Source organism: Pseudophryne corroboree, chromosome 3 (genome assembly GCF_028390025.1).
Source record: "Pseudophryne corroboree isolate aPseCor3 chromosome 3, aPseCor3.hap2, whole genome shotgun sequence".
NCBI classification, from domain to species: domain Eukaryota; kingdom Metazoa; phylum Chordata; class Amphibia; order Anura; family Myobatrachidae; genus Pseudophryne; species Pseudophryne corroboree.
Window position 1 is genome coordinate 80341438 of NC_086446.1, and position 23063 is coordinate 80364500.

The 23063-nt window shown below is 45.8% G+C and overlaps 1 protein-coding gene and 1 long non-coding RNA gene across 2 annotated transcripts in view; one reads left to right on the forward strand and one right to left on the reverse strand.

Annotated features, from left to right (window-relative positions):
• LOC135054807 (NACHT, LRR and PYD domains-containing protein 3-like) overlaps positions 1–23063 on the reverse strand; it is a 430555-nt gene that overhangs the window by 134430 nt on the left and 273062 nt on the right. The window contains exons 9-10 of the mRNA XM_063958167.1: positions 10831–11004; positions 7533–7703 (exon numbers count right to left, since the gene is read on the reverse strand). Coding sequence (XP_063814237.1) covers positions 7533–7703; positions 10831–11004 — 345 coding nt within the window. The remainder of the gene's footprint in view (positions 1–7532; positions 7704–10830; positions 11005–23063) is intronic.
• The window catches only part of LOC135054808 (uncharacterized), a 54725-nt gene continuing 36438 nt past the window's right edge, over positions 4777–23063 (forward strand). The window contains exon 1 of the long non-coding RNA XR_010243578.1: positions 4777–4964. This is a non-coding gene — a long non-coding RNA (uncharacterized LOC135054808). The remainder of the gene's footprint in view (positions 4965–23063) is intronic.

The window sequence follows — 23063 nt, forward strand, 5'->3', positions numbered from 1 at the left end:
CAGGCCATCCCATTTGGCAAGAACCAGTTTCTGTAGAGGGCGGGAATGAAATTGAGCATACTCCACCATGTCGAAATCAGACACCATGAGGCCCAGTACTTGCATCGCTGAGTGTATCGACACACGTGGCCAAGAGAGGAAGTAACGTATCTTGTCCTGAAGTTTCAGGACTTTTTCCTGTGACAAGAACAACCTCTGGTTGTGTGTGTCCAACAACGCTCCCAGGTGTACCATGCTCTGTCCAGGGACCAGGGAGGATTTCTTCCAGTTGATGAGCCACCCATGGGCCTGCATAAACTGGACCGTCATATCCAGATGACGGAGGAGAACGTCTGGGGAATTTGTCAGCAAGTCGTCCATATACGGCAGGATCCTGATGCCCCAACGGCAGAGCGAAGCTGTCATAACCACTATGACTTTGGTGAAAATTCAAGGGGCCATAGTCAGACCAAAGGGAAAGGCCCAGAATTGGTAATGAAGATTGCCAATAGCAAACCACAGGTATTGCTGATGTGACATGGCAGTAGGGATATTCAGGTAAGCATCCTGAATATCCAGGGATACCATATAGTCCCCTGGTTCCAGAGCCAGGACAATAGATCGAAGGGTTTCTAAACGGAACTTGGACACCTTCACAAATTTGTTCAACGATTTGAGGTTGAGAATGGGCCGAGAGAAACCATTCGGTTTGGGAACTAGGAACAGTGTGGAATAGTACCCCCTACCCCTCTGAGCCAGAGGCACCAGTACCACCACTTCGGTATGCAGGAGGGATTGTACCACCAAGCATAGTTGCCTTCTTCTGATCCGAGGGAATGTCTGTCAGGCAACAGTGAGGATGGGGGCAATTTTTGAAGGAAATAGCGTATCCGCAAGTGACGACCTCCCGCACCCAAGCGTCTGAAGTGGTTTCCAACTACACTTCGGTAAACTGCAGGAGGAGGCCCACCCCGTCATGCCGCAGGCTTATCAGATTTGGAAGCGGGCTGACGGGCCGCCCAGGCACGTTTAGGCTTGGACTTGGAAGGTTTGGAAGTGCAAGAATTTTTCGGGTATGCCTGACCTTTTGCTTTACCTGGAGGTCGAAAGGAACGAAAGGAAGTACCCTTAGCTTTCGGTGCAGAAGGAGTAGTACTAGGAAGACATGCAGTTTTAGCAGACGCTAAGTCAGCAACAATCTTATTGAGAAACCTCACCAAAGAGGTTGTCCACTGACCAGGACTGAAACCAAAGAATACGGGGAGCCAAAATGGATGTCGTAGCAGCCTTGGCCGCCAGAACGCCAGTATCTGAAGCTGATTCTTTAATGTAATGAGATGCCATGACAATATAGGAGAGGCATTGTCTGGCATGTTCAGAAAAATTGGAAGGAAACTCAGCCTCCATTTCCTGAGCCCACGCCTCAATAGCTTCTGCGTCCCAAGTAGCCGCAATGGTGGGCCTATGTGCAGCCCATTCAAGGGTATAGATAGCCTTTAAGCAACCCTCCACACGTTTATCCGTCGGATCCTTAAGAGAAGTAATGGTAGTGACAAGCAGGGCAGAAGATACACCAGTCTAGCAATTTGCGAGTCTACCGGTGGTGGCGTTTCACTATTCTTGCACAACTCAGCTGCAAGGGGATAGCGAGCTAGCATCTTCCTGTGTGGGGTGAATTTCTTCCCAGGGTTCTCCCAGGATTCCTGACGTATGTCAACTAAATGGTCAGAATGAGGTAAAACCAACTTAGTAACCTTCTGACATTTAAACCTATCAAATTTCTTAGAGGCAGTAGTGGGCTCCAGCTCATCATCAATTTGAAGAATGAGCCTCAATGAGATCAGGAACATCCACCTGTGAAACAGACTCCCAATCAGAACCATCACGATCAGAATCTGAAGGGTCCGTATACATGCCATCCTCCTCAGAGGAGGTATCTGGAGCTGGCGTGGACTGAGAGGAAGCAACAGCCCACTTAGAGGACTTCTTAGGCTTAGGCGGGCGAGGGACAGGACTTTGTTTAACCAAAGATTTATTCAAGTGCTGTAACTGAGTGGACAGGACACCTGTCCATGGTGGATGAACCGCAGGACCATATAAGGCTGATAAGGCATAGGAGATCCCACAGGGGGCATAAGTTTAGTTACCAGCGTAGTCAGTATATCAGAAAAGGCTGACCAGGACGGACCCTGATGTGCCCCCGGTGCTACAAATTGACTGGGAGGTACAGAACCCCCAAAACCTGAACCCTCAGCAGCCATGTTATCCTCAAGCGCATCTGGGACGCCATAACCGCGTGCCGCGGAATCGGACCCAGACCCATCGCCCCATGTAGCTGACATATTGTGAAAGCTTAAACTACAGGTGATACAGTACAATAGTAGGAGATAAATACCAGTACAAACCCACCGTGCAGAGTGACAGCACAAACGGAGGATTTCTGAGGTAAAATGTGACTGAAAAACACAGAGAAAAATACAAAATACGTATATCCTGTGAAAACACCTATATATCTAATAATCCTGACGCATTGAGCCCCCTCAGGTCACAGAATATAGGGATAGCAGTAAGAGTGAGGTACACGAAGTAGAAGTCACCCAGCAGCTATATGCACACACACATATACAGAAATACAGTCACATATACAATGCAGTAATTATGACAAACCGTAAAACTGCACTGGACTAGCAATACTAAGTAATAAATACAGAGTACAGCTATGCATAACAGTAGATATAACAATGCACAGTAAAAACTGGATGTATATCACAGGGTACTTGTACTAAATATTCCTGTAGTTATGCACTTGTTCTTACTTAACTAACACTGTCTCAACGACATGTAGAATACTTAAGTGTCCTGTAGAAGCACAGCACTGATGACGCAGGCAGCTTTACAGAGGAGGCATCGCCCAGCAGTCCCAAGAACAGCGCAGCTGTGTGTAATGGCGCCCAAACGCTGACAGGGAGTGAGGGAGACAGAGAGATGCAGCTCCAGGCCGGGAACATTTACTCTAAATGGTGCCCAGGGGCTGGGGGAGGGGCTACAGGTCAGAGCCTTATCCCCTTGCTAGACTTCCTCACCAGGTACTGTGGACCTTATTAAATGGGTACCTGAGGTAACCCGACCTGTGCCCCTGCCCTGGTGGTCTAGTGGGGTCCCTGTACCAACACAGTGTCCACGGCAGCGCGCGGCCAGCCTCCTAATGGCCGTGGCGGATCGCGATTTTGGCGGGTCCTGCCTGGGGGACCCTCTTACCTCCTCCCTATTAGAAGCGGCCACGCAATCCTGGCGAGCTCCAGCCAGTGTGTGTGTGCCCTGGGTGAAGCACCGCAACCTCTGCTGTAAGTACCCGGCAACCAGGGAACGCGGGAGTATACAGCGCCGCTGGGGGAGGTGATGGAGCTGCAGCAGGAGATGTCTGACTGACATCTAGCACTCCGAGTGCCACTGCTGCAGCCCATGAAGTCTTCATTTCTTCTTAAAAAGCTCTTCTAAGGGCTGCAGGAGCAGCCCCTACCTGTTAGTGTCCTGCTAGCTGCAGGGCACCAACTTACAAACTGAGCTCCTGTGCACGGAGGCCGCGCTTTGCATCTTGAGAAAAGTCAAAGCTTTTAGCCTGTTGGTGCCTCGGATCAAGATCCAACTCTACAACCCGATGTTACTCCCTGTGGAATACCAGTGTACCCCGCTGCAGAAATATATACACTGCTCAAAAAAATAAAGGGAACACTAAAATAACACATCCTAGATCTGAATGAATGAAATATTCTTATTAAATACTTTGTTCATTACATAGTTGAATGTGCTGACAACAAAATCACACAAAAATTATCAATGGAAATCAAATGTATTAACCCATGGAGGTCTGGATTTGGAGTCACCCTCAAATTTAAAGTGGAAAAACACACTACAGGCTGATCCAACTTTGATGTAATGTCCTTAAAACAAGTCAAAATGAGGCTCAGTAGTGTGTTAAAGGGGTGCTAAATAAGATCTCGCAGTGTGCTACCCCAAAGCAGCCCAGTCCCACCAATCCAGGGGGAATCGCACCCCAAACTCATCCCAGGTACTTAATTATAATAATAATAATACTAGTAACAACCCTTCCGGGTTACATAACATAATGCTACATGATAATAGCATCTGCGCGCCGCACATGTATCCAAATTGAGAGCTAACTTAACTGGAGATACCCCCTGGGATCTCCAAATAGCACTACAGAGACCAGCACGCCCTCCAAACACTGCCCATGCCCCAATGGATTTCTATTTTATTTAAGTGCCCTGCAGCTGTTGTGCCCACTGACTGGGTCACCAGGTGTAACATTTGTTACTCTGTCCTCTGGTGAGAGGGAAATTTGCCATGGTGCAAAATACCTCCTCCATTGTAACCTCTGGAAGTTTATACAAAAGTTTAGTTACTTCCAAATAAGGGCAATGAGAAGCCAGTGTTTTCCAATAACAACCATGGGGGTAAATCCAAGTTGATTGCAGCAGGAAATTTTGTAGCAGTTGGGCAAAAACATGTGCACTGCAGGGGGGGGGTAGGGGGGGGGGCAGATATAACATGTGCAGAGAGAGTTAGATTTGGGTGGGTTATTTTGATTCTGCGCAGGGTAAATACTGGCTGCTTTATCTTTACACTGCAATTTAGATTGCAGATTGAACTCACCACACCCAAATCTAACTCTCTCTGCACATGTTATATCTGCCTCCCCTGCAGTGCACATAGTTTTGCCCAACTGCTAACAATTCCTGCTGCGATCAACTTGGAATTACCCCCCATATACAGGTGTGGAGTAAGCTTTTATAACTTCCCAAATAAACAATGTTCCCTCTTCCAGCAATGCAGCCATTCACTTAAGTTCAGCATAGCATATCTCATGCACCATATAAAGAAAAAGAACTCGCTGCCCTTTTCCTTTTTCAGCAATACAATGGTCAACCAGATTCAGCAACACATGAATGAGGCACCACAGTAAGGTAAAGAAAATAAACTTTTTTTTGTTCGTTTTTTCTTTCAGTACACTCAACAGATTTTTCTCACAGTGCTTAACAAGTTATACAGGCTTCTTGATACAACTGCAGTTTTAGGCTTGAGAGATTTTGACTAACTTTTCCCTTGAACTGGCAGTAGGAGATTTTGACTAACTTTACCAGAGATTTTGTCTAACTATGCAAGAGATTTTGGCTATGGGAGATTTTGGCTATGGGAGATTTTGACTATCTCATTTAAATAAGGGGATGAGTGTCATATATAGGACGATTTTACAGGGTGGCTGGTATTTAAATAGCTAAAAGTTAAAAAAATAATTTGCGTGGGGTCCCCCCTCCTATGTAAAACCAGCCTCGGGCTCTTTGAGCCAGTCCTGGTTGTTAAAATACAGAGGAAAAAATGAGTAGGGTTCCCCCATATTTAGACAACCAGCACCGGGCCCTGCGTCCGGTCCTGGTTTAAAAAATACGGGGGACAAAAGACATAGGGGTCCCCCGTATTTTTAAAACCAGCACCGGGCTCCACTAGCCAGGGAGATAATGCCACAGCCGGGGGACACTTTTATATTGGTCCCTGCGGCCGTGCCATTACCCCCCCAACTAGTCACCCCTGGCCGGGGTACACTGGAGGAGTAAGGACCCCTTAAATCAAGGGGTCCCCCCCTCCAGCCACCCAAGGGCCAGGGGTGAAGCCCGAGGCTGTCCCCCCCATCCGTGGGCGGTGGATGGGAGGCTGATAGCCTTTCAATAGTAATATTGTTCTTTACAGGTGGCCTACAGGTCCCAGCAAGCCTGCCCCAGCATGCTGGCACTTGGAGAACCACAAGTGCCAGCATGCCCGGACATAAAGAGCCCGCTGGCACCTGTAGTCCACCTGTAAAGAAAATATTGGGAAAAAAACACGACACATTCTTTAAAAAATCCTTTATTAAACTGGGTCTTCACCTGGGAGGCGGCGGCCTTTAAGCTCTTTTGCATGGCCGCCGCCTTCCCAGGACTTCCAGCATCTTCACCTGGTGGGCGGCGGCTGCTAAGCTCTTTTGCATAGCCGCCGCCCATCCAGGACTTCCACGGCGTCTTCAGTCTTCAGGAGCTCTTCTCCGCTCCTCCTCCGCCGTCGGACTGAAAGCCGCTGCCTCGCGCTGACTTATATAAGTCAGCGGGAGGGGGCGGGGCGATGACGCGACGAGCCGTGATTGGCTCGCGGCGGCCATCTTGAATTTCAAAAATGACGCTGAGGCGCCATTTTTGAAACTGGTACCGCTCCGCTGCCAAACTCTGCAACATAAAGGTAAATTTCCCCCGCCCGCACCGCTGCCGCAACCCGCCGCCGCCCACACCGCAACCCGCCGCCGCCCGCACCGCCGCCGCAACCCGCCGTCGCCCACACCGCCACCGCAACCCGCCGCCGCCCGCACCGCCGCCACAACCCGCCGCCGCCCGCACCACCGCCGCCTGCAACATCGCTATCGCTGGGAAAAATCGCTGGCCTCTTAAAGTATTAGCGATTTTGACTAACTTTTGCAGCGACATAGCCAAAATTGACTTGCCTGCACTGACTATTTTTCCCAGCGATAGCGACCTAGCGGGGACGCGCATCGCTATCGCTGCCTGTATACACACGGAGCGATCTGCACTAACTTTCTGAGCGATTTTGACTATATAGTCAAAATCGCTCAGTTATATCGCTCCGTGTGTATGCACCTTTACATATACCATAATGTTTTGCCTCATCAGATCCTTAGCCACAAGAGTTTTAAACCCTTCCTGTACTTCAGTGATGAGTTCCAGCTGGATCTGTGCAACCAGAAAACTCAGAGTTCCAAACCTCCACTGCTACTGCAGTGGAGGGCACTAATCCCACAGGAATGTTGGTAATTCAGGTGAGAGGCAACCCCTCTCACCTCAATATATATATATATATATATATAATATATATATATATATATATATATATATATATATATCCAAAGCATACTTGCCTACCTGACCCTCTCCATGAGGGAGAAAATGCTCTGTTCCTGGACTTTCCTGGTAATGTATGATTGCCATCACCTGTGGTGAGCTAGTTAATTGATAAGAAAGGTGTTTCACCACAGGTGATGGCAATCATACATTACCAGGAATGTCCAGGAACAGAGCATTTTCTCCCTCATGGAGAGGGTCAGGTAGGCAAGTATGATCCAAAGCAGTCAGCAATCAAATCAACTGTAATAATGACTCCAGGTGCACTTCAACAGCAGCATACAAGTTCCAAAATAAAGGCACTCAGGAGACTTTCAACTTGACAAACACGATGTATTGGCAAATGCATCGTGTTTGTCAAGTTGAAAGTCTCCTGAGTGCCTTTATTTTGGAACTTATATATATATATATTTATTTATTTACAGTTTATCCATTTATTTACAGTTTCTTATGTAGCGCAGCATATTCCATTGTGCTTTGCAATTGGAAACAACAGGGTTAAGTCAAACTGGGTAAAAACAGACAGACATAGAAGTACAAATTATATATATATATATATATATATATATATAACACTAGGGCAGATCATACCTAAGATCCTGCAGTGTACAGGCTGGATGTCTCAGTCCCTTACACAGAAGTCTTATTCCAGAGTCCTGCAGAGCATTCACTGACAGGTCCAGTCTGGTCAGAGAGTGGTTTCTAGTAATAACAGAGTGGAGATCATCACAGCAGGAGGAGGTCAGACCACAGCATGATAACCTGATGAGAGATGAGGAATCTGCATTAGGTCATTTCTTATCATTCCCAGCCTCACACTCAGCAAGACGTTATCACTGACAGAATAAGCTGTGTAATGTAGAAACAATGTTGGTGTTAAATATCAGCTATTAGACTTAGGGGTATATGCAATTGCGGTCGAATCCCAGCTGGAATAAGACCGTTTTTAAATTCGACACAATTCGACTGTCGAATTCCGTCCGCCGGGGCCGGAATTCGACATATTCAATAAAAAACGGATTCGACAGTCCCGCTGTCGAAAATCAGGCCAATTGACGGATTATAGTGCATCCTGGATTCGACTTTTCCGACGGCGCAAAAATGGTTAAAAAATACAGAAAAAAATTGCGCGGGGTCCCCCCTCCTAAGCATAACCAGCCTCAGGCTCTTTGAGCCGGTCCTGGTTGTAAAAATACGGGGAAAAAATTGACTGGGGATCCCCCGGATTTTTAGAACCAGCACCGGGCTCTACATCCGGTCCTGGTGCAAAAAATACAGGGGGCAAAAGGCGTAGGGGTCCCCCGTATTTTTTGAACCAGCACCGGGCTCCACTAGCTGGGGAGATATATGCCACAGCCGGGGGACACTTTTATACCGGTCCCTGCAGCCGTGGCATTAAAACCCCAACTAGTCACCCCTGGCCGGGGTACCCTGGAGGAGTGGGGACCCCTTTAATCAAGGGGTACCCCCCTCCAGCCACCCAAGGGCCAGGGGTGATGCCCGAGGCTGTCCCCCCATCCATGGGCTGCGGATGGGGGGCTGATAGCCTTGTGTAAAATGAAAGAATATTGTTTTTTGCAGAAGAACTACAAGTCCCAGCAAGCCTCCCCCACAAGCTGGCACTCGGAGAACCACAAGTACCAGCATGCCGGGGGAAACGGGCCCGCTGGCACCTGTAGTTCTACTGCAAAAAAAATACCCAAATAACAACAGGACACGCACACCTTGAAAGTAAAACTTTATTACATACGTGCCGACACACACATACTTGCCTATGTTGACACGCCGACTGTGTCCACGTCTCCATCTGTCGACGTCTCCAAGAATCCGGGGTACCTGAAAATAAAATTATATACTCGCCTAAATCCAGTGTCCTGTTCTTTTATTTGTAATCCACATAAAAAAACAAACTGTATACCCGATCCACACAGACTGAAAGGGGTCCCATGTTTACACATGGGACCCCTTTCCCCGAATGCTGAGACCTCCTGTGACTCCTGTCACAGAGGGTCCCTTCAGCCAATCAGGGAGCGCCATGTCGTGGCACTCTCCTGATTGGCTATGTGCGTCTGAGCTGGCAGACAGCGCATGGCACAGCCGCTGCATTATTTTCAATTGTGGGTAATTTGCGGTCAGCGGTGGGGTTACCCGCGGAATAACGCCGTAGCTCCACCTGACAATCCAGGTGTATTGGATATGAGTAATATGTAGGGGTATATAAAGGGGCAAGGATTAAGTGTGATTTATGCTTCTGATGAAGGTCATATGACCGAAAACGCGTTTGAGCAATATTAATTCTACTGTTGGACCGCTGTGACCCTGCACCAGGACGCTGAAAGATCTATCCTGATTATATCCATCTGGGACTGACAGGCTTCTGGGACTGGTGAACAGTGGGAATTCCATCTAGGGTGAACACCATATTGTGTGGTGATACATACATTGTTTTTATTTGTTAAATGTGAGTGTAATTGTCTATTAAAGTCTGTTTATTCTATTCAGACTCTATTGCACTATATACATTTGTTTAAAGTTTCAGTACTACGGAGTGAGATCTCAGAATTAAGAAAAAACAACATTTTATGTGTATGATGGCCCTCATTCCGAGTTGTTCGCTCGCAAGGCGAATGTAGCAGAGTTACACACGCTAAGCCGCCGCCTACTGGGAGTGAATCTTAGCTTCTTAAAATTGCGACCGACATACGCGCAATATTGCGATTACAAACGAGTTAGCAGTTTCTGAGTAGCTTCAGACTTACTCTGCCTGTGCGATCAGTTCAGTGCTTTTCGTTCCTGGCTGACGTCATAAACACACCCAGCGTTCGCCCAGGCACTCCCACCGTTTCTCCGGCCACTCCTGCGTTTTTTCCGGAAACGGTAGCGTTTCCATCCACACGCCCCTAAAACGCCGTGCATCCGCCCAGTAACACCCATTTCCTGTCAATCACAATGCGAACGTCGGAGCGATGAAAATGCCGTGAGTAAACTTACTTTCTTCATAGTAAAGTTACTTGGCGCAGTCGCAGTGCGAACATTGCGCATGCGCACTAAGAGAATTCTCACTGCGATGCGATGAAAAACTCCGAGCGAACAACTCGGAATGAGGGCCCATATGCGAAATATATTCCTGCCCCATGTGAGTGGATCCAATAAAAGGGATTGATAAGGCTGAATACCATCTGGTGTTGCACTATTGTTCTTCTGTTTCTATTTTATAGATTTACGGATCTTCTTCTTAAAAGGATGTATTTTTCATGAGTATTATTTATGAAATTGTTCACAATATTTTTTATAATTTATGGGACTTCACAATTGTCTAGGAGGTGTCAATTTTTTTTTATGAATTCTTCAGTGCTGAGGCCCAGAAAATGTTGTGTAGTGACCCAAGTGCCAGATGTGTAGGCCTCTATCAGATGGTTCACCACAGCAGATGATTCAATAGGGTCAGCGGTGGGCTGGCTGAGATAAGATTATGAATCTGACGAGAACCTTTGGGTGTGTTGGTTTTTGTTTTGTGTCCTTCTCGTCAATATTTTATTCTTACATAACCCTTATTGTATTAAGGATGTTTCACAAAACTATTACGTACAGTATGAGATAGTCACCCATCAGTGCCTATGTTTCCAAATACCTAAAGAGAGCGTTAACTGCCTGGGTCATATACTTTACTAGTTATATTAATAATTAATGTAATATATTTGCTGTTCAGAAAAAAAAACAAATATATGAAAAATAAACGGTTACAACCTAAAAAATAGAAAAAGGTAAATATATATTTACAAATGATGTAAAAGGAAATGGCAGCAGCTAATGTGTCTGTAGCTTTGCCTTGTGTAGTCTATGGACTGTTCTGAGCCAGCAGATATACAAATACTAGGACACATCTTACCTAAGATCCTGTAGAGTACAGGCCAGGTCTCTCAGTCCCACACACAGACGTTTTATTCCAGAGTCCTTCAGGAGATGATTCCCTGACAGGTCCAGTCTGGTCAGTGAGTGGTTTGTAGTAATAACAGAGCGGAGATCGTCACAGCAGGAGGAGGTCAGGTGACACCACTGTAACCTGATGAGAGATGATGGATCTGTAGTTGGACATTTTTTTACAATTTTAACATTCAGTATGATGTCATCACTGACAGACTACGCTGTGTAATGTAGAAACAATGTTGGTGTCAAATATCAGCTATTAGACTTAGTGTATGTCCCAGATAATGAGGATATTGAATTACCGAATATAGATGGGGCACGAGTATGTATGGCTGGATAATGTCTACTTAGAGTATTGATCAGCCAATGACCATGTGACCTCAGGAACACCTCAGAATAACTTTCCATAAGCTGCAGGAGCTTTTATTATCATGCACTTTAGAGTTAAATGAATCATATATAAAATTAAGTTAGAGCTTTCTTACATGTAATAATCTACAATTATAAAATATTTAAACATGGGGGCATGGCCTGACTGCTGGTTGAGACGAATGCATCTGTTGGCAGCTCCATCCGCCTTAACATTGAAATAGGGTATTACACCCCAATTTGGTACACCAGTAGTATCCCCACTATTCCCCTACTTCAGTTTGGATAGGCTTGGCTGCCGAGCCAGGTGCCTCCGTTGAGAGAACCAGACCCGACGGGGACCAGCGATATCCTGCACCTTGCTGAAGGCGGAGTACCTGCATACCTCCCAACTGTCCCGCAGTGTCCCGCAGTGTGAGGGACACACTGCGGGAGTAGTGGTGAATAGATGCTGTACACATGTGCACAGCGTCTATTCAGTGCAGACAGAAGGAGAGAGGGCATGCCAGCAACTCACAGAGCGCTGGGTATGTCCCCTCAGTGCTGAAAACGGGGGTGTGGCTCGCGATTGCGGGTCCTCCCACGAAGCTATGCCCCTTTTCTTAGGACACACCCCTTTTTTGGGAGCGCGCGTGGCGAAGCCGCGCGTGTTTTCTTCTTTCATACCTCCCATCATGACCCTCTCCAGGAGGGACACAATGCTCTGCTTCTGGACTTTTCTCTTAATTTATGATTGCCAGCACCTGTGTTGAACAGGTCAATGGATTAGAAAGGTGTTTCAGCACAGGTGATGGCAATCCTAAATTAAGAGGGAAGTTCAGGAGCAGAGCATTCTGTCCCTCCTGGAGAGGGTCATGTTGGGAGGTATGCTCTTTGTAAGTATAAAAGTTGGGCGGTATGTACCTGGGGTAATGCTGGGACTCCCGGACGCCTTCTTCCCTGGTTCGTAGCTTCCCTACACTGCCTGGACCCTCTGCAAGCCAAACTGCTGAGGTGGCCTCTCTCTGCAGGTCCCGGACGGCCGCCATCTTTGCTCAGCACGAAGTGGAGAAGACTTGGCTCCGTCCAACCTGCTGTCACCCACCCCTCTCGCTCACCTGTCCTCTCATGCGGGCTTCTCGGTGGCAGCGTCTGTGCTCAGGGTTTGAGTGGTCCGCTCCCTGGCACAGTGGAGGAGCAGCCTTTCCCCTGTTTGTATGTGGAGGGACGAGGCGGCTCTCTCTCAGGAGTCACCTGTCTCCATTCAGAGATTGCCGGGCACATCAATAGGATGCAGGAGGCACATTAACCCTGCAGTGGCTGGACATCCAGAAGGTGAGTGCAGATATTTCACCTCTAGTGTTCCCCTTCACATTTCTACCTCTGACAGTGTGTCTGTGGATATAATAGACTCTGCTAGACAGGTCTTAGTATTCTCCATACGATACACACACCCTCAGAGAGATATAGCAGTGTTCTTGCTGCTCTGGAGTATCTAAACTAAGCTCAAGCTGAGCCTTTATTTTCAGATCTTCCAGCACCAAGTGAAGATATGTCACTTTCACTTGATTAAATAAGAGGCATATGGGCTCCCCTTTTTTCTACTGCATCTCTACAGCTCAGTCATCATTCACGTATAAGGTCGACGACTGCAAGAATAACAGATATATGACATCTTTATCTTCTCCCTACAAAGTTGTCTCATTTATAGCTCTTCTGGACATGTTTGGTAAAAATCGTAAATCCCCACCAGGAGATACAGCATCATTCTTCGGTCCCAAACGATGCAAAAATGCGAATCAATAACCTGCCTCACTGGAGTCGGCTTCAGGTCCTAGTTCATCTCCGTCCAGATCTGATACAACTTTACCGGCAGACTCTGATCCATATGACTCTTTGGTACAGCAGGCCGCTACTACTTTTAGAGTCGAGTTAGGAGCAGCGATACAAGATTTGAAATCAGAAATTACCTCATTAGGTTCACGCACAGACACCCTAGAGCAAAAAATGGATGAACTGTAATTATCAAGATTTCGTCTGTCAAGAGGTATCAGAATTAGGCACGGAGGTTGAATTCTTATGCGACCATGTCGAAGATCTTGTAAATAGATCACGTAGGAACAATTTACGGATTAGAAATGTTCCGGAATGGGTAGATAATTCTACATTGCCGGGTTACCTTGCTGGCCTTTTCCATCAACTTCTTCCGGACCTCTCAGGTGAACAATTCTTATTGGATAGAGCACGTTAGAGCTCTACGTGCAAAACCTCCCCTAGACCAACCTCCAAGAGACAACATCTTATGAATGCACCTTGATCATATTAAGACGAAAGTTCTGGATGCTTGTCATGGTGTGCCAGCGGTGCCCTATAAGGGATCTAACCTGCTTGTGTTCCAAGATCTAGCCATCTCTACTTTGAGAAAGAGGAGAGAAATGTTACCTGTTACAAAAGCTCTCCGCAACCGGAAAATTCCCTACAGGTGGGGATTCCCATTTTCTCTCTAATTCTCACTCAATGGTCAAAACCATACTGTTAAAAAACCAGAGAGTGGTATGGATGTTCTTAAGAGACTGGGTCTCCTTTCAACGCCTTCGGATTCTCCTGCTCATAGCCATGCAGAGGGATCCAACTCCAAATCCCCTCCGCAAACTGAATGGTCGACTTCATAATTTGCTCTATGCTGAACTTTCAAGTTGCTGCTTTTGTTTTGTTTTTCTCCTCCTTCAGGATTTACATAGTAACATAGTAACATAGTTGTTGAGGTTGAAAAGAGGCGAAATGCCCATCGGGTTCAACCTGTATTCTGTGTTTAGCTGTGCACATTATAATGCACCAGCTGAAGTAATAGTTTCATACCAATTGTCAACTAGATTTCTTACAACTCCCAGATACTTAATGTCAATATATTAAATGTTGTAGCCCTGGATACTTTTTTCAGCTAGAAAGATGTCCAATCTGATTTTGAATGCATTTACAGTGTCCGCCATTATTCCCTTCTCCGGCAGGGACTTCCAAATCCTTATTGCCCTTACCGTGAAGAACCCTTTCCTACATTTTGTACAGAATTTTCTTTCCTCTAACCTCAGTGAGTGTCCACGTGTCCTATAAATAGTTCTATTAATAAACAAATCCCCTGCTAACTCCTTGTAATGACCCTTTACATATTTGAAGATATTACCATCTCCTCTTAGACGTCTCTTTTCTAGAGTATACATATTTAACCTAGTTCGCCTTTCCACGTATTCCTGTATCTCTAACCCTTTAATAAGTTTAGTAGCTCGCTTTGAACTCTTTCGAGTTCCTGTATATCCTTTTTATAATATGGTGCCCAGAATTGAACACAATATTCCAGGTGCGGTCGTACCAATGATTTGTACAGCGGCAGGATTACATCCTTGTCCCTGGTCTCATTACCCCGTTTTATGCACGCAAGGACTTTACTTGCCTTCTTTGCTGTATTTTGACACTGTGTATTGTTAGAGTGAATTATCTATGAGGACCCCCAAATCTTTTTCCACTACTGTTACCCCATATATTTTCCCCATTAAGTGAATAGGATGCAAGTTTGTTTCTAATCCCAAAATGCATAACTTTGCATTTTTCAATATTGAAACTCATTCCCCATTTAGACGCCCAGGATTCAAGTTTAAATGAGTCATTCTGTAGAGACTCCACATCTATTTCCGGATTAATTACCTTACACAGTTTAGTATAATTTGCAAAGATTGACACTGTGCTTCCCAGGCCTATTCCTAGGTCATTAATAAATATATTGAACAGCAGTGGGCCAAGTACGGACCCTTGTGGTATACCGCTGACTACTGGTGCCCAGTTGGAGAACATCCCATTGACCACTACTCGTTGTACCCTGTTATCCAGCCAATTACCTATCCATGTACAAACAGTATATCCTAGGCCAAGTTCCCTTAATTTGATGATCAGTCTCTTGTGAGGCACTGTATCGAAGGCTTTTGCAAAATCTAAATAGACCACATCCACTGCTTTTCCCTGGTCAAGATTATCACTCACTACCTCGTAGAAGCTAATTAAGTTAGTTTGACATGATCTGTCCCTCACAAACCCATGCTGACTCTTGCTAATAAATTTAGTATTCCACAGATAATCCTCTATGCTATCCCTCAAAATTGCTTTCAATATTTTACCCACTACAGAGGTTAAACTAACTGGTCTATAGTTCCCAGGATGATTTTTAGATCCCTTTTTAAATAATGGCACTACCTCAGCTATACGCCAATCCATCGGTGCCATACCCGATTTAATGGAACTATAGAAAATCAAGTATAACGGTCTTGCAAGCTGAGCCTTAAGCTCTATAATAACCCTCAGATGAAACCATCTGGTCCCGGTGATTTATTAATCTTTATGTTGCTTAGTCGCTCCTGGACTACTTCCTCACTTAAACAAGCATCTAGCCAAGAATCATTACCTTCACTGTCGTTATGCACTACTAACACCGTCTGATCCTCCCTGGTGAAAACTGATGAAAAAAAGCTGTTCAGTATATTCCCTTCTATTTTGTCATCATTTACCAAGGCTCCCAGTTAATCTTTTAATGTGCCTACATTCTCCTTTTTTAACCTTTTACCGATAATGTATTTATAAAACTTTCTGGGATAGACTTTACTCTCTATAGTGATTTGTTTTTCGTTTACAATTTTAGCTGCTCTTATTACTTTTTTGTATCGTTTATTGCATTACTTATAATACTGGAATGACTCCCCTCCATTAGTTTTAAATGCTTTAAATGCACACCTCTTTTAAGCCATTGCTTCTATGATATTCTTATTAAGTCACATTGGTTTGAGTTTAGTACTCCTGCGTTTACCTCCCAAGGGTATGAATTTGTTAATATTGCTATCAAACAATCCTTTTAAAGCATCCCACATTTTCGATGTGTCTTTACCATGAAACAAAACTTCCCAGTCAATGTTGTTTAGTGCCTGTCTCAGCATATTGAAGTTGGCTTTTCTAAAGTTTAATGTTATGGTTGATCCCTTATAGCTATGTTTCTTGAAACTGATGCTGAATGTGATCATATGGTGATCACTGTTTTCCATGGTCTCCGCAACTGTAATGTTTGATATAATGTCCACATTATTGGTAATAACTAGGTCCAGAATATTATTACCTCTTGTTGGGTCCTAGATTAATTGAGATAAGTATTGATCCTTTATTGTGTTTAGAAACCTACAGCTCCTAATTTTTACACATGAATCGTTACTCAAATTTATATCCGGATAGTTAAAAACCCCTAACACTAGGATGTCCCCCATTCCCGTAGCTTTTTCAATGTGCTGTAAGAGTAGTTCCGCGTCATGTATGCTAATATCTTGTTGCTTGTAGCATGTGCCAATGACTAGTTTCTTTATTTTAGTGCCCCCACTAGTGATCTTAACCCATAGTGATTCCACATTATCACCAGTCCCCTCGTAAAATAGGATTTTGGTACTTACCAGGTAAATCCTTTTCTTTGAATCCATAGGGGGCACTGGAGTACTCTTGGGATATGGACGGCTTTAGCAGAACTAGAGCACTGAATATTTTAATTTAGTAACTCTCCTCCCCTCCATATTCACAGAGTACCTCAGTGTTTTTTACTGAGCCGAACAGGAGCGATAGAGAGGATGACAATGGAGAATTACATATAACATAACGGACAACAATAAAGTTGACACATATCGTTACTGACAACTAAACAGTTGACACCATAACTGAGAGAACTTGAAAATTTGAACCAGTAGGTGAGAATGTGTTACCATAAGAACTTACCACAAACCAGGTAAAACTGCTCTGGGTGGGCGTCCAGTGCCCCCTATGGATTCAAAGAAAAGGATTTACCTGGTAAGTACCAAAATCCTATTTTCTTTTTCATCCACTAGGGGCTACTGGAGTACTCTTGGAATGTACCAAAGCTTCCCCCATGGGCGGGAGAGCTGTTTGGCACCTGTAACACTAGGCGGCCAAAGCTAGATGCTGATGCCGCAAACACATCAAACTTGAAAAAGCGCACAAACGTGTGCACTGATGACCATGTAGCTGCACGGCAAAACTGTGTCGTAGAAGCCCAACGACCAGCTGCTCATGAAGTTCCCACAGAACGTGTGGAATGAGCTAGTACTGATGGAGGCGGCTGTAACCTAGCATGAAGGTAAGCCTGATGTATGGTCAGTTAAATCCATCTGGATAAGGTCTGCTTAGAAGCTGGCCAACCCATCTTGGCAACATCATAGAGAACAAACAACGCATCCGTCTTACGAACTGTAGACGTTCGGGATACATAAATGCGTAGTGCACATACCACATCCAAAGTTCCAGAATCTTCTGTTAACACAGGAACTACTATTGGTTGATGTGAAAAGATGACACTACCTTTGGCAAGAAAGCGGGATTCGTCCTAAGTTCCGCTCTGTCATCATGAAACACCAAATACGGTGGCTTGCATGACAAGGCACCCAAATCTGAAACACGCCTTGCCGAAGCTAAGGCTAGGAGAAAAATTGGTTTCCAAGTGAGAAACTTAATATCCACTTATTGTAAGGGTTCAAAATATGAAGCCTGTAAAAAGTCAAGTCCCATGGCGCTGTAGGTGGAATGAATGGAGGCTGTACTCTGAGGACACCTTGCAGAAAGGTGTGTACCGACGGCAATAGAGCCAATCGTCTTTGAAAGTAAATTGACAAAGCAGATACCTGCACCTTTAGTGTAGATAAACGCAGTCCTCCATCTAACCCCGTCTGCAGAAATAACAAAAGACGGGATAACTTGAAAGATGATGTTGGAAACTTCCGAGCTTCATACCAACCTATATAGGCACGCCAAATTCTATAATAATGAGCTGCCGTAACTGGCTTCCTAGCATGTAACATGGTTGGTATAACCGAATCTGGAATGCCTTCTCTTCTTAAGAGGGCGGTCTCAACAGCCACCCCGTCAAATGCAGCCGCGATAAATCTAGGTAAAGGAACGGACCCTGTTGTAACAGGTCCGGACGTAGCGGAAGTGGCCAAGGATCGTCTGCGAGTAGTCCGCGGAGATCCGAGAACCAAGCTCTCTGAGGCCAATGAGGCGCCACTAGTATGACTGTGGCAGAGGAAGCAGCGGAAACGGTGGAAACCGATACACAAGGCTGTACGGCCACGCGATTGTGAGAGCATCCACCGCCACTGCCTTTTGGATCTCGTGTTCTGGACACATACTGGGGCGTTTGGTGATTGTGGCGAGATACCATCAGGTCCACTTGAGGGTAACCCCACCTCTGGACCAACATGTGAAACATTTCTGGATTTAATGCCCATTCCCCTGGATGAAAATCCCGACGGCTGAGATAATCCGCCTCCCAGTTGTCCACTCCCGAGATGAACACTGCTGACAATATCACTTGGTTGTCACAAACCGGTCTCTCACCTTTGCGGGTTCTGGGGTTCATCCGTTGCCAGTGCGGTTGCTCGCGGTGCTGTGCGCCCGTGTGGGGACACGGCGTGATCAATGGCACAGGTAATGCAGAGTCTGGGAACTGTGAGTGCGGGGACCAGGTGGCCTAAGGCACTGCGGTGTGTCTGCTGTATAGGAGGTGGCCATGTTGGAGACCAAATAGCTAATACTGAGCACTTGTGAAAACACCTGTGAGCAGGTGTAAGCCAATCCCGTGCTTGTGCTGCCTTTAAGTAGGCTGGGATTATGTCACTCTGGGCCAGTGCTTTGTTGTATCAAAGCTGTGCTCTAGCTCTGAACTCTCTCCGTGCATTCCTGTGTGATTCCCGTGGTCCAGATATCGCCTCCGTTCCCAGAGGTCCGTTTGCAGCCTTCACTGCCAAAGATTCACCGGCTCTCCATTGTGCTATCAGTCAATTGCACACCTATTGGAAATACTTGGATTCCCAGTGTCCTGCATGAGGTTACCTTGTCTGTCTGCCTTTCATACAAAGTCTGGAGGATTCCAATACCCTCAGCTGTTCGTTTGTTCAACTCTGCATTTAACCCATTCATCACCTTGCCATCTACTACAGTTTCACAGTGATCTCCGGAAACCCGCAAGTAACCCAATTCAGTACTTTTATTTTCTATGTTGTCATTACAAGGATAATTCTTCACAGTCTCTCAGTTAACTCTTAAAGCTCCATTGCAAATTCTTACAGTTGATTCTCCATGTCTGCATTAACCAGTTAAACTCAATCTGCAGCTCAGCATCAAAGCTTGTTTATATTTGGACAATTCAACATTTATTCTTCAGCTTGTTTTTGCATATGTTTCCATGAACATTTCTTTTATTTATTTCTGAGTTTTCTCTTGCATATTATTTCTGCCATTCCTGCAATATTTCAGTATAATGATGATTAACAACTAGTCATTTAACTCCTTACTGAATTGTTACTTTAATAAATATATGAAACGGAACTTCCTTCGTCCTCCCTGTTTTCTTCATACCCCAGCACCTACACCTGTGGTTGGTTCCAGGTTAACGGATTCACAAAAACACCCGGACCTGACATTGGTGATGCTCGGCCCAATTGAGAATTCGAGCTACTTCCCGCATGGCCATGCGGCTTCTCGTTCCTCCTTGTTTGTTGATGTACGTGACCGCCGTCGCGTTGTCTGACTGCACCTGGACAGTCTGAGACCGAAGCATGTGCACTGCTTGTCGTAGCGCATTATAAATTGCCCGAACTTCCAGGACATTTATAGACAGCAATCTATCGTGATCCGCCCAGAGACCCTGGAGCTGACAATTTTGAACTACAGCTCCCCAACCTCTGAGACTCGCGTCCGTCGTTAGAATTATCCAATTCCAGGCGCCGAACCATTTCCCTGCAGTTAGATTGTGTTCTTTGAGCCACCAGAGTAGAGATACTCTGGCCCGTGGAGACAGAGGCAGAAGCGAGCCCGACCACTGTGCAAGCACATCCAGTTGAAAAGGACGTGAGTGAAATCTTCCGAACTGAAGCGCTTCGAAAGCTGCCACCATTGTGCCTAACAGCGAATGCACAAATGTACCGAGACTGTGCGTAGCTTGAGCACTAATTGTACCAGATGACGAATAATCTGTACTTTCTGTTCAGGTTGGTAAATTCTACCGTATCGAGAATCATGCCTAGGAATTCAAGTCGTTGAGACGGAATCAGATGTGATTTCTTGAAGTTGACAATCCAACCGTGCTGAACTAGTACATTGTACGTTAGCAACGCATGTTGGAGGAGCATCTGTTGAGACGGAGCTTTGATGAGCAGATCGTCCAAGTATGGAACTATCATCACTCCCAGGGATCTGAGATGAGCTATCTTCACAGACATCACTTTGGTGAATACCCGAGGCGCTGACGAGAGGGCAAACGGTAGAGACTGAAACTGGCAATGGTTCTGCCGTATCGCAAAACGCAAGAACCTCTGATGAGGTGGCCAAATCGGAATGTGTAAGTACGCATCCTTGAGATCCAGCGCAATCATGAATGGCTCCAAACCTGCAATTACTGACCGCAGAGATTCCATCTTGAATCTGTAGTAAGTGACGTACTGATTGAGGCCCTTTAAGTTCAATATTGGTCTGACCGAGCCATCCGGCTTTGGTACCACAAACAGACTGGAATAATAACCCTGACCTTCTTGGTGTACAGGGACCGGAATCAAAACTGCTGAATCTAGCAGAGACTGAATGGCAATTTGCAGAACCGCCCTCTTGTCGTCCGACACAGGCAGTCCTGTCTTAAAAAACCGCAGTGGCGGGAGACAGTCAAACTCTATCTTGTAACCTTTTAACACTAAATTGCGGATCCACCCATCTGAGGATGTCTGGAACCACGCCAAATGGAACATCTGAAGGCGTGCTCCCACAACTGGAGATCCGAGATGGGCTGGGAGCCCGTCATGCCACTGGCTTGTCGGTGACCTTAGCGTCCTGACGACTGGTGTTGGTTTGTTGAAAACCACGTCCTCGACCTAGTCTACCAGGCGTGGCTGTTCCTCTACCATGGCCTCGAAAGGGCTGAGGTCTAAAGCATTTGAACGCCGGCCCAGAGTATTTCCGTCTAGGTACCGTTGGAGGCAATGGTAGGAAATCAGACTTCCCTCCCGTGGCCTCAGAAATCCATTTGTCCAATTCAGGACCAAACAACTTCTCGCCACCGTAAGGTAACGCCTCTATACCTCTCTTAACCTCTGCCTCCGCTTGCCAAGACCGCAGCCAGAGTACTCATCATGCCGTAACTAGCGACGATGAAAGGCGAGAAGTGAGCTGACAGACGTCAGTAGAAGCTGTACATAGATACTCAGCAGCTTCACAGATTTGATCAGCGAGAAGTATAAGGTGATCGTCATGTAGGCCAGACTTCTGTTATCCATACAATTAGCGCCTTAATTACCCTAATGCCAACCAACCCAGGTCTAAGCAACACTCCTGCTGCTATATACATGGACTTTAGCATAGCTTCTATTTTCCGGTCTGAAGGGTCTTTAAGCAGAGTAGCCGTTGGTACTGGAATGGTTAATTTTTTTGTAAGTTTTGACACAGACGAATGCACCATTGGTGGATTCTCCCATGTAGATGTCACAGACTCTGGAAATGGGTAACTAGAATTAAATCGGCGAGGTATAGAAAACCGTTTATCCGGATTCTTCCGTGTTTCTACTAACATCTTATTAAGAGATTCAGAAACAGGAAAACACATTGGAGATCTCTGTCGTTTAGTAAATACGACTTCATCATTTGTCACAGGCTCCTCAGTCTCTGTAAACTTCAGAATGTGACGCACTGCCCTGATGAGATTTTCAATGCCTGGGCTGTCAAAATCTTCACTATCTGACTGCTGGTCTAATTCGCCCTCCTCACCCTCATCTTGCGCAGTGAGGTCTGGCATAGAATCGTCAGAATGCAACATAGCAGAAACTGGTAAATCATAAGACAAATTAAATTTATCCCTTCTACCCAAAGTGGACTTGGACCTTTGGCATGGCTGAGACCCCTCCGGTAGTTCTGGCGGTCTCACCAGAGACTCAGATCTTGCCGCTTCCCGCTCGTGTCGAGCGGCGGCCAATTCTGATTGCAACCCAGCCATTACATTGGCTAGCATTGCACATGGGCCCTCATTCCGAGTTGTTCGCTCGTTCTTTTTCATCGCATCGCAGTGAAAATCCGCTTAGTACGCATGCGCAAAGTTCGCACTGCGACTGCGCCAAGTAACTTTACTATGAATAAAGTATTTTTACTCACGGCTTTTTCTTCGCTCCGGCGATCGTAATGTGATTGACAGGAAATGGGTGTTACTGGGCGGAAACACGGCGTTTCAGGGGCGTGTGGCTGAAAACGCAACCGTTTCCGGAAAAAACGCAGGAGTGGCCGGAGAAACGGTGGGAGTGCCTGGGCGAACGCTGGGTGTGTTTGTGACGTCAACCAGGAACGACAAGCACTGAACTGATCGCACAGGCAGAGTAAGTCTGGAGCTACTCTGAAACTGCTAAGTAGTTAGTAATCGCAATATTGCGAATACATCGGTCGCAATTTTAAGAAGCTAAGATTCACTCCCAGTAGGCGGCGGCTTAGCGTGTGTAACTCTGCTAAATTCGCCTTGCGACCGATCAACTCGGAATGAGGGCCATGGAGTATCCGGGGATGAAACCGGAGCGGAAATTGTATTCGTAGCTGAATTCACAAAACATACTCTACATGTGGTAGATCCATCCGGTAACACACAGTTACAGACCTTGCAGTGAAACTGCTTTTTAGTTTTTGCTGTTGCCTTACTCATTATGCAGACAGACAATACAATATACAAAGACAGACAACTTGCACGACTCAGTAAACTTGTTACTAAGGTGTGTCTATATATATATGGCC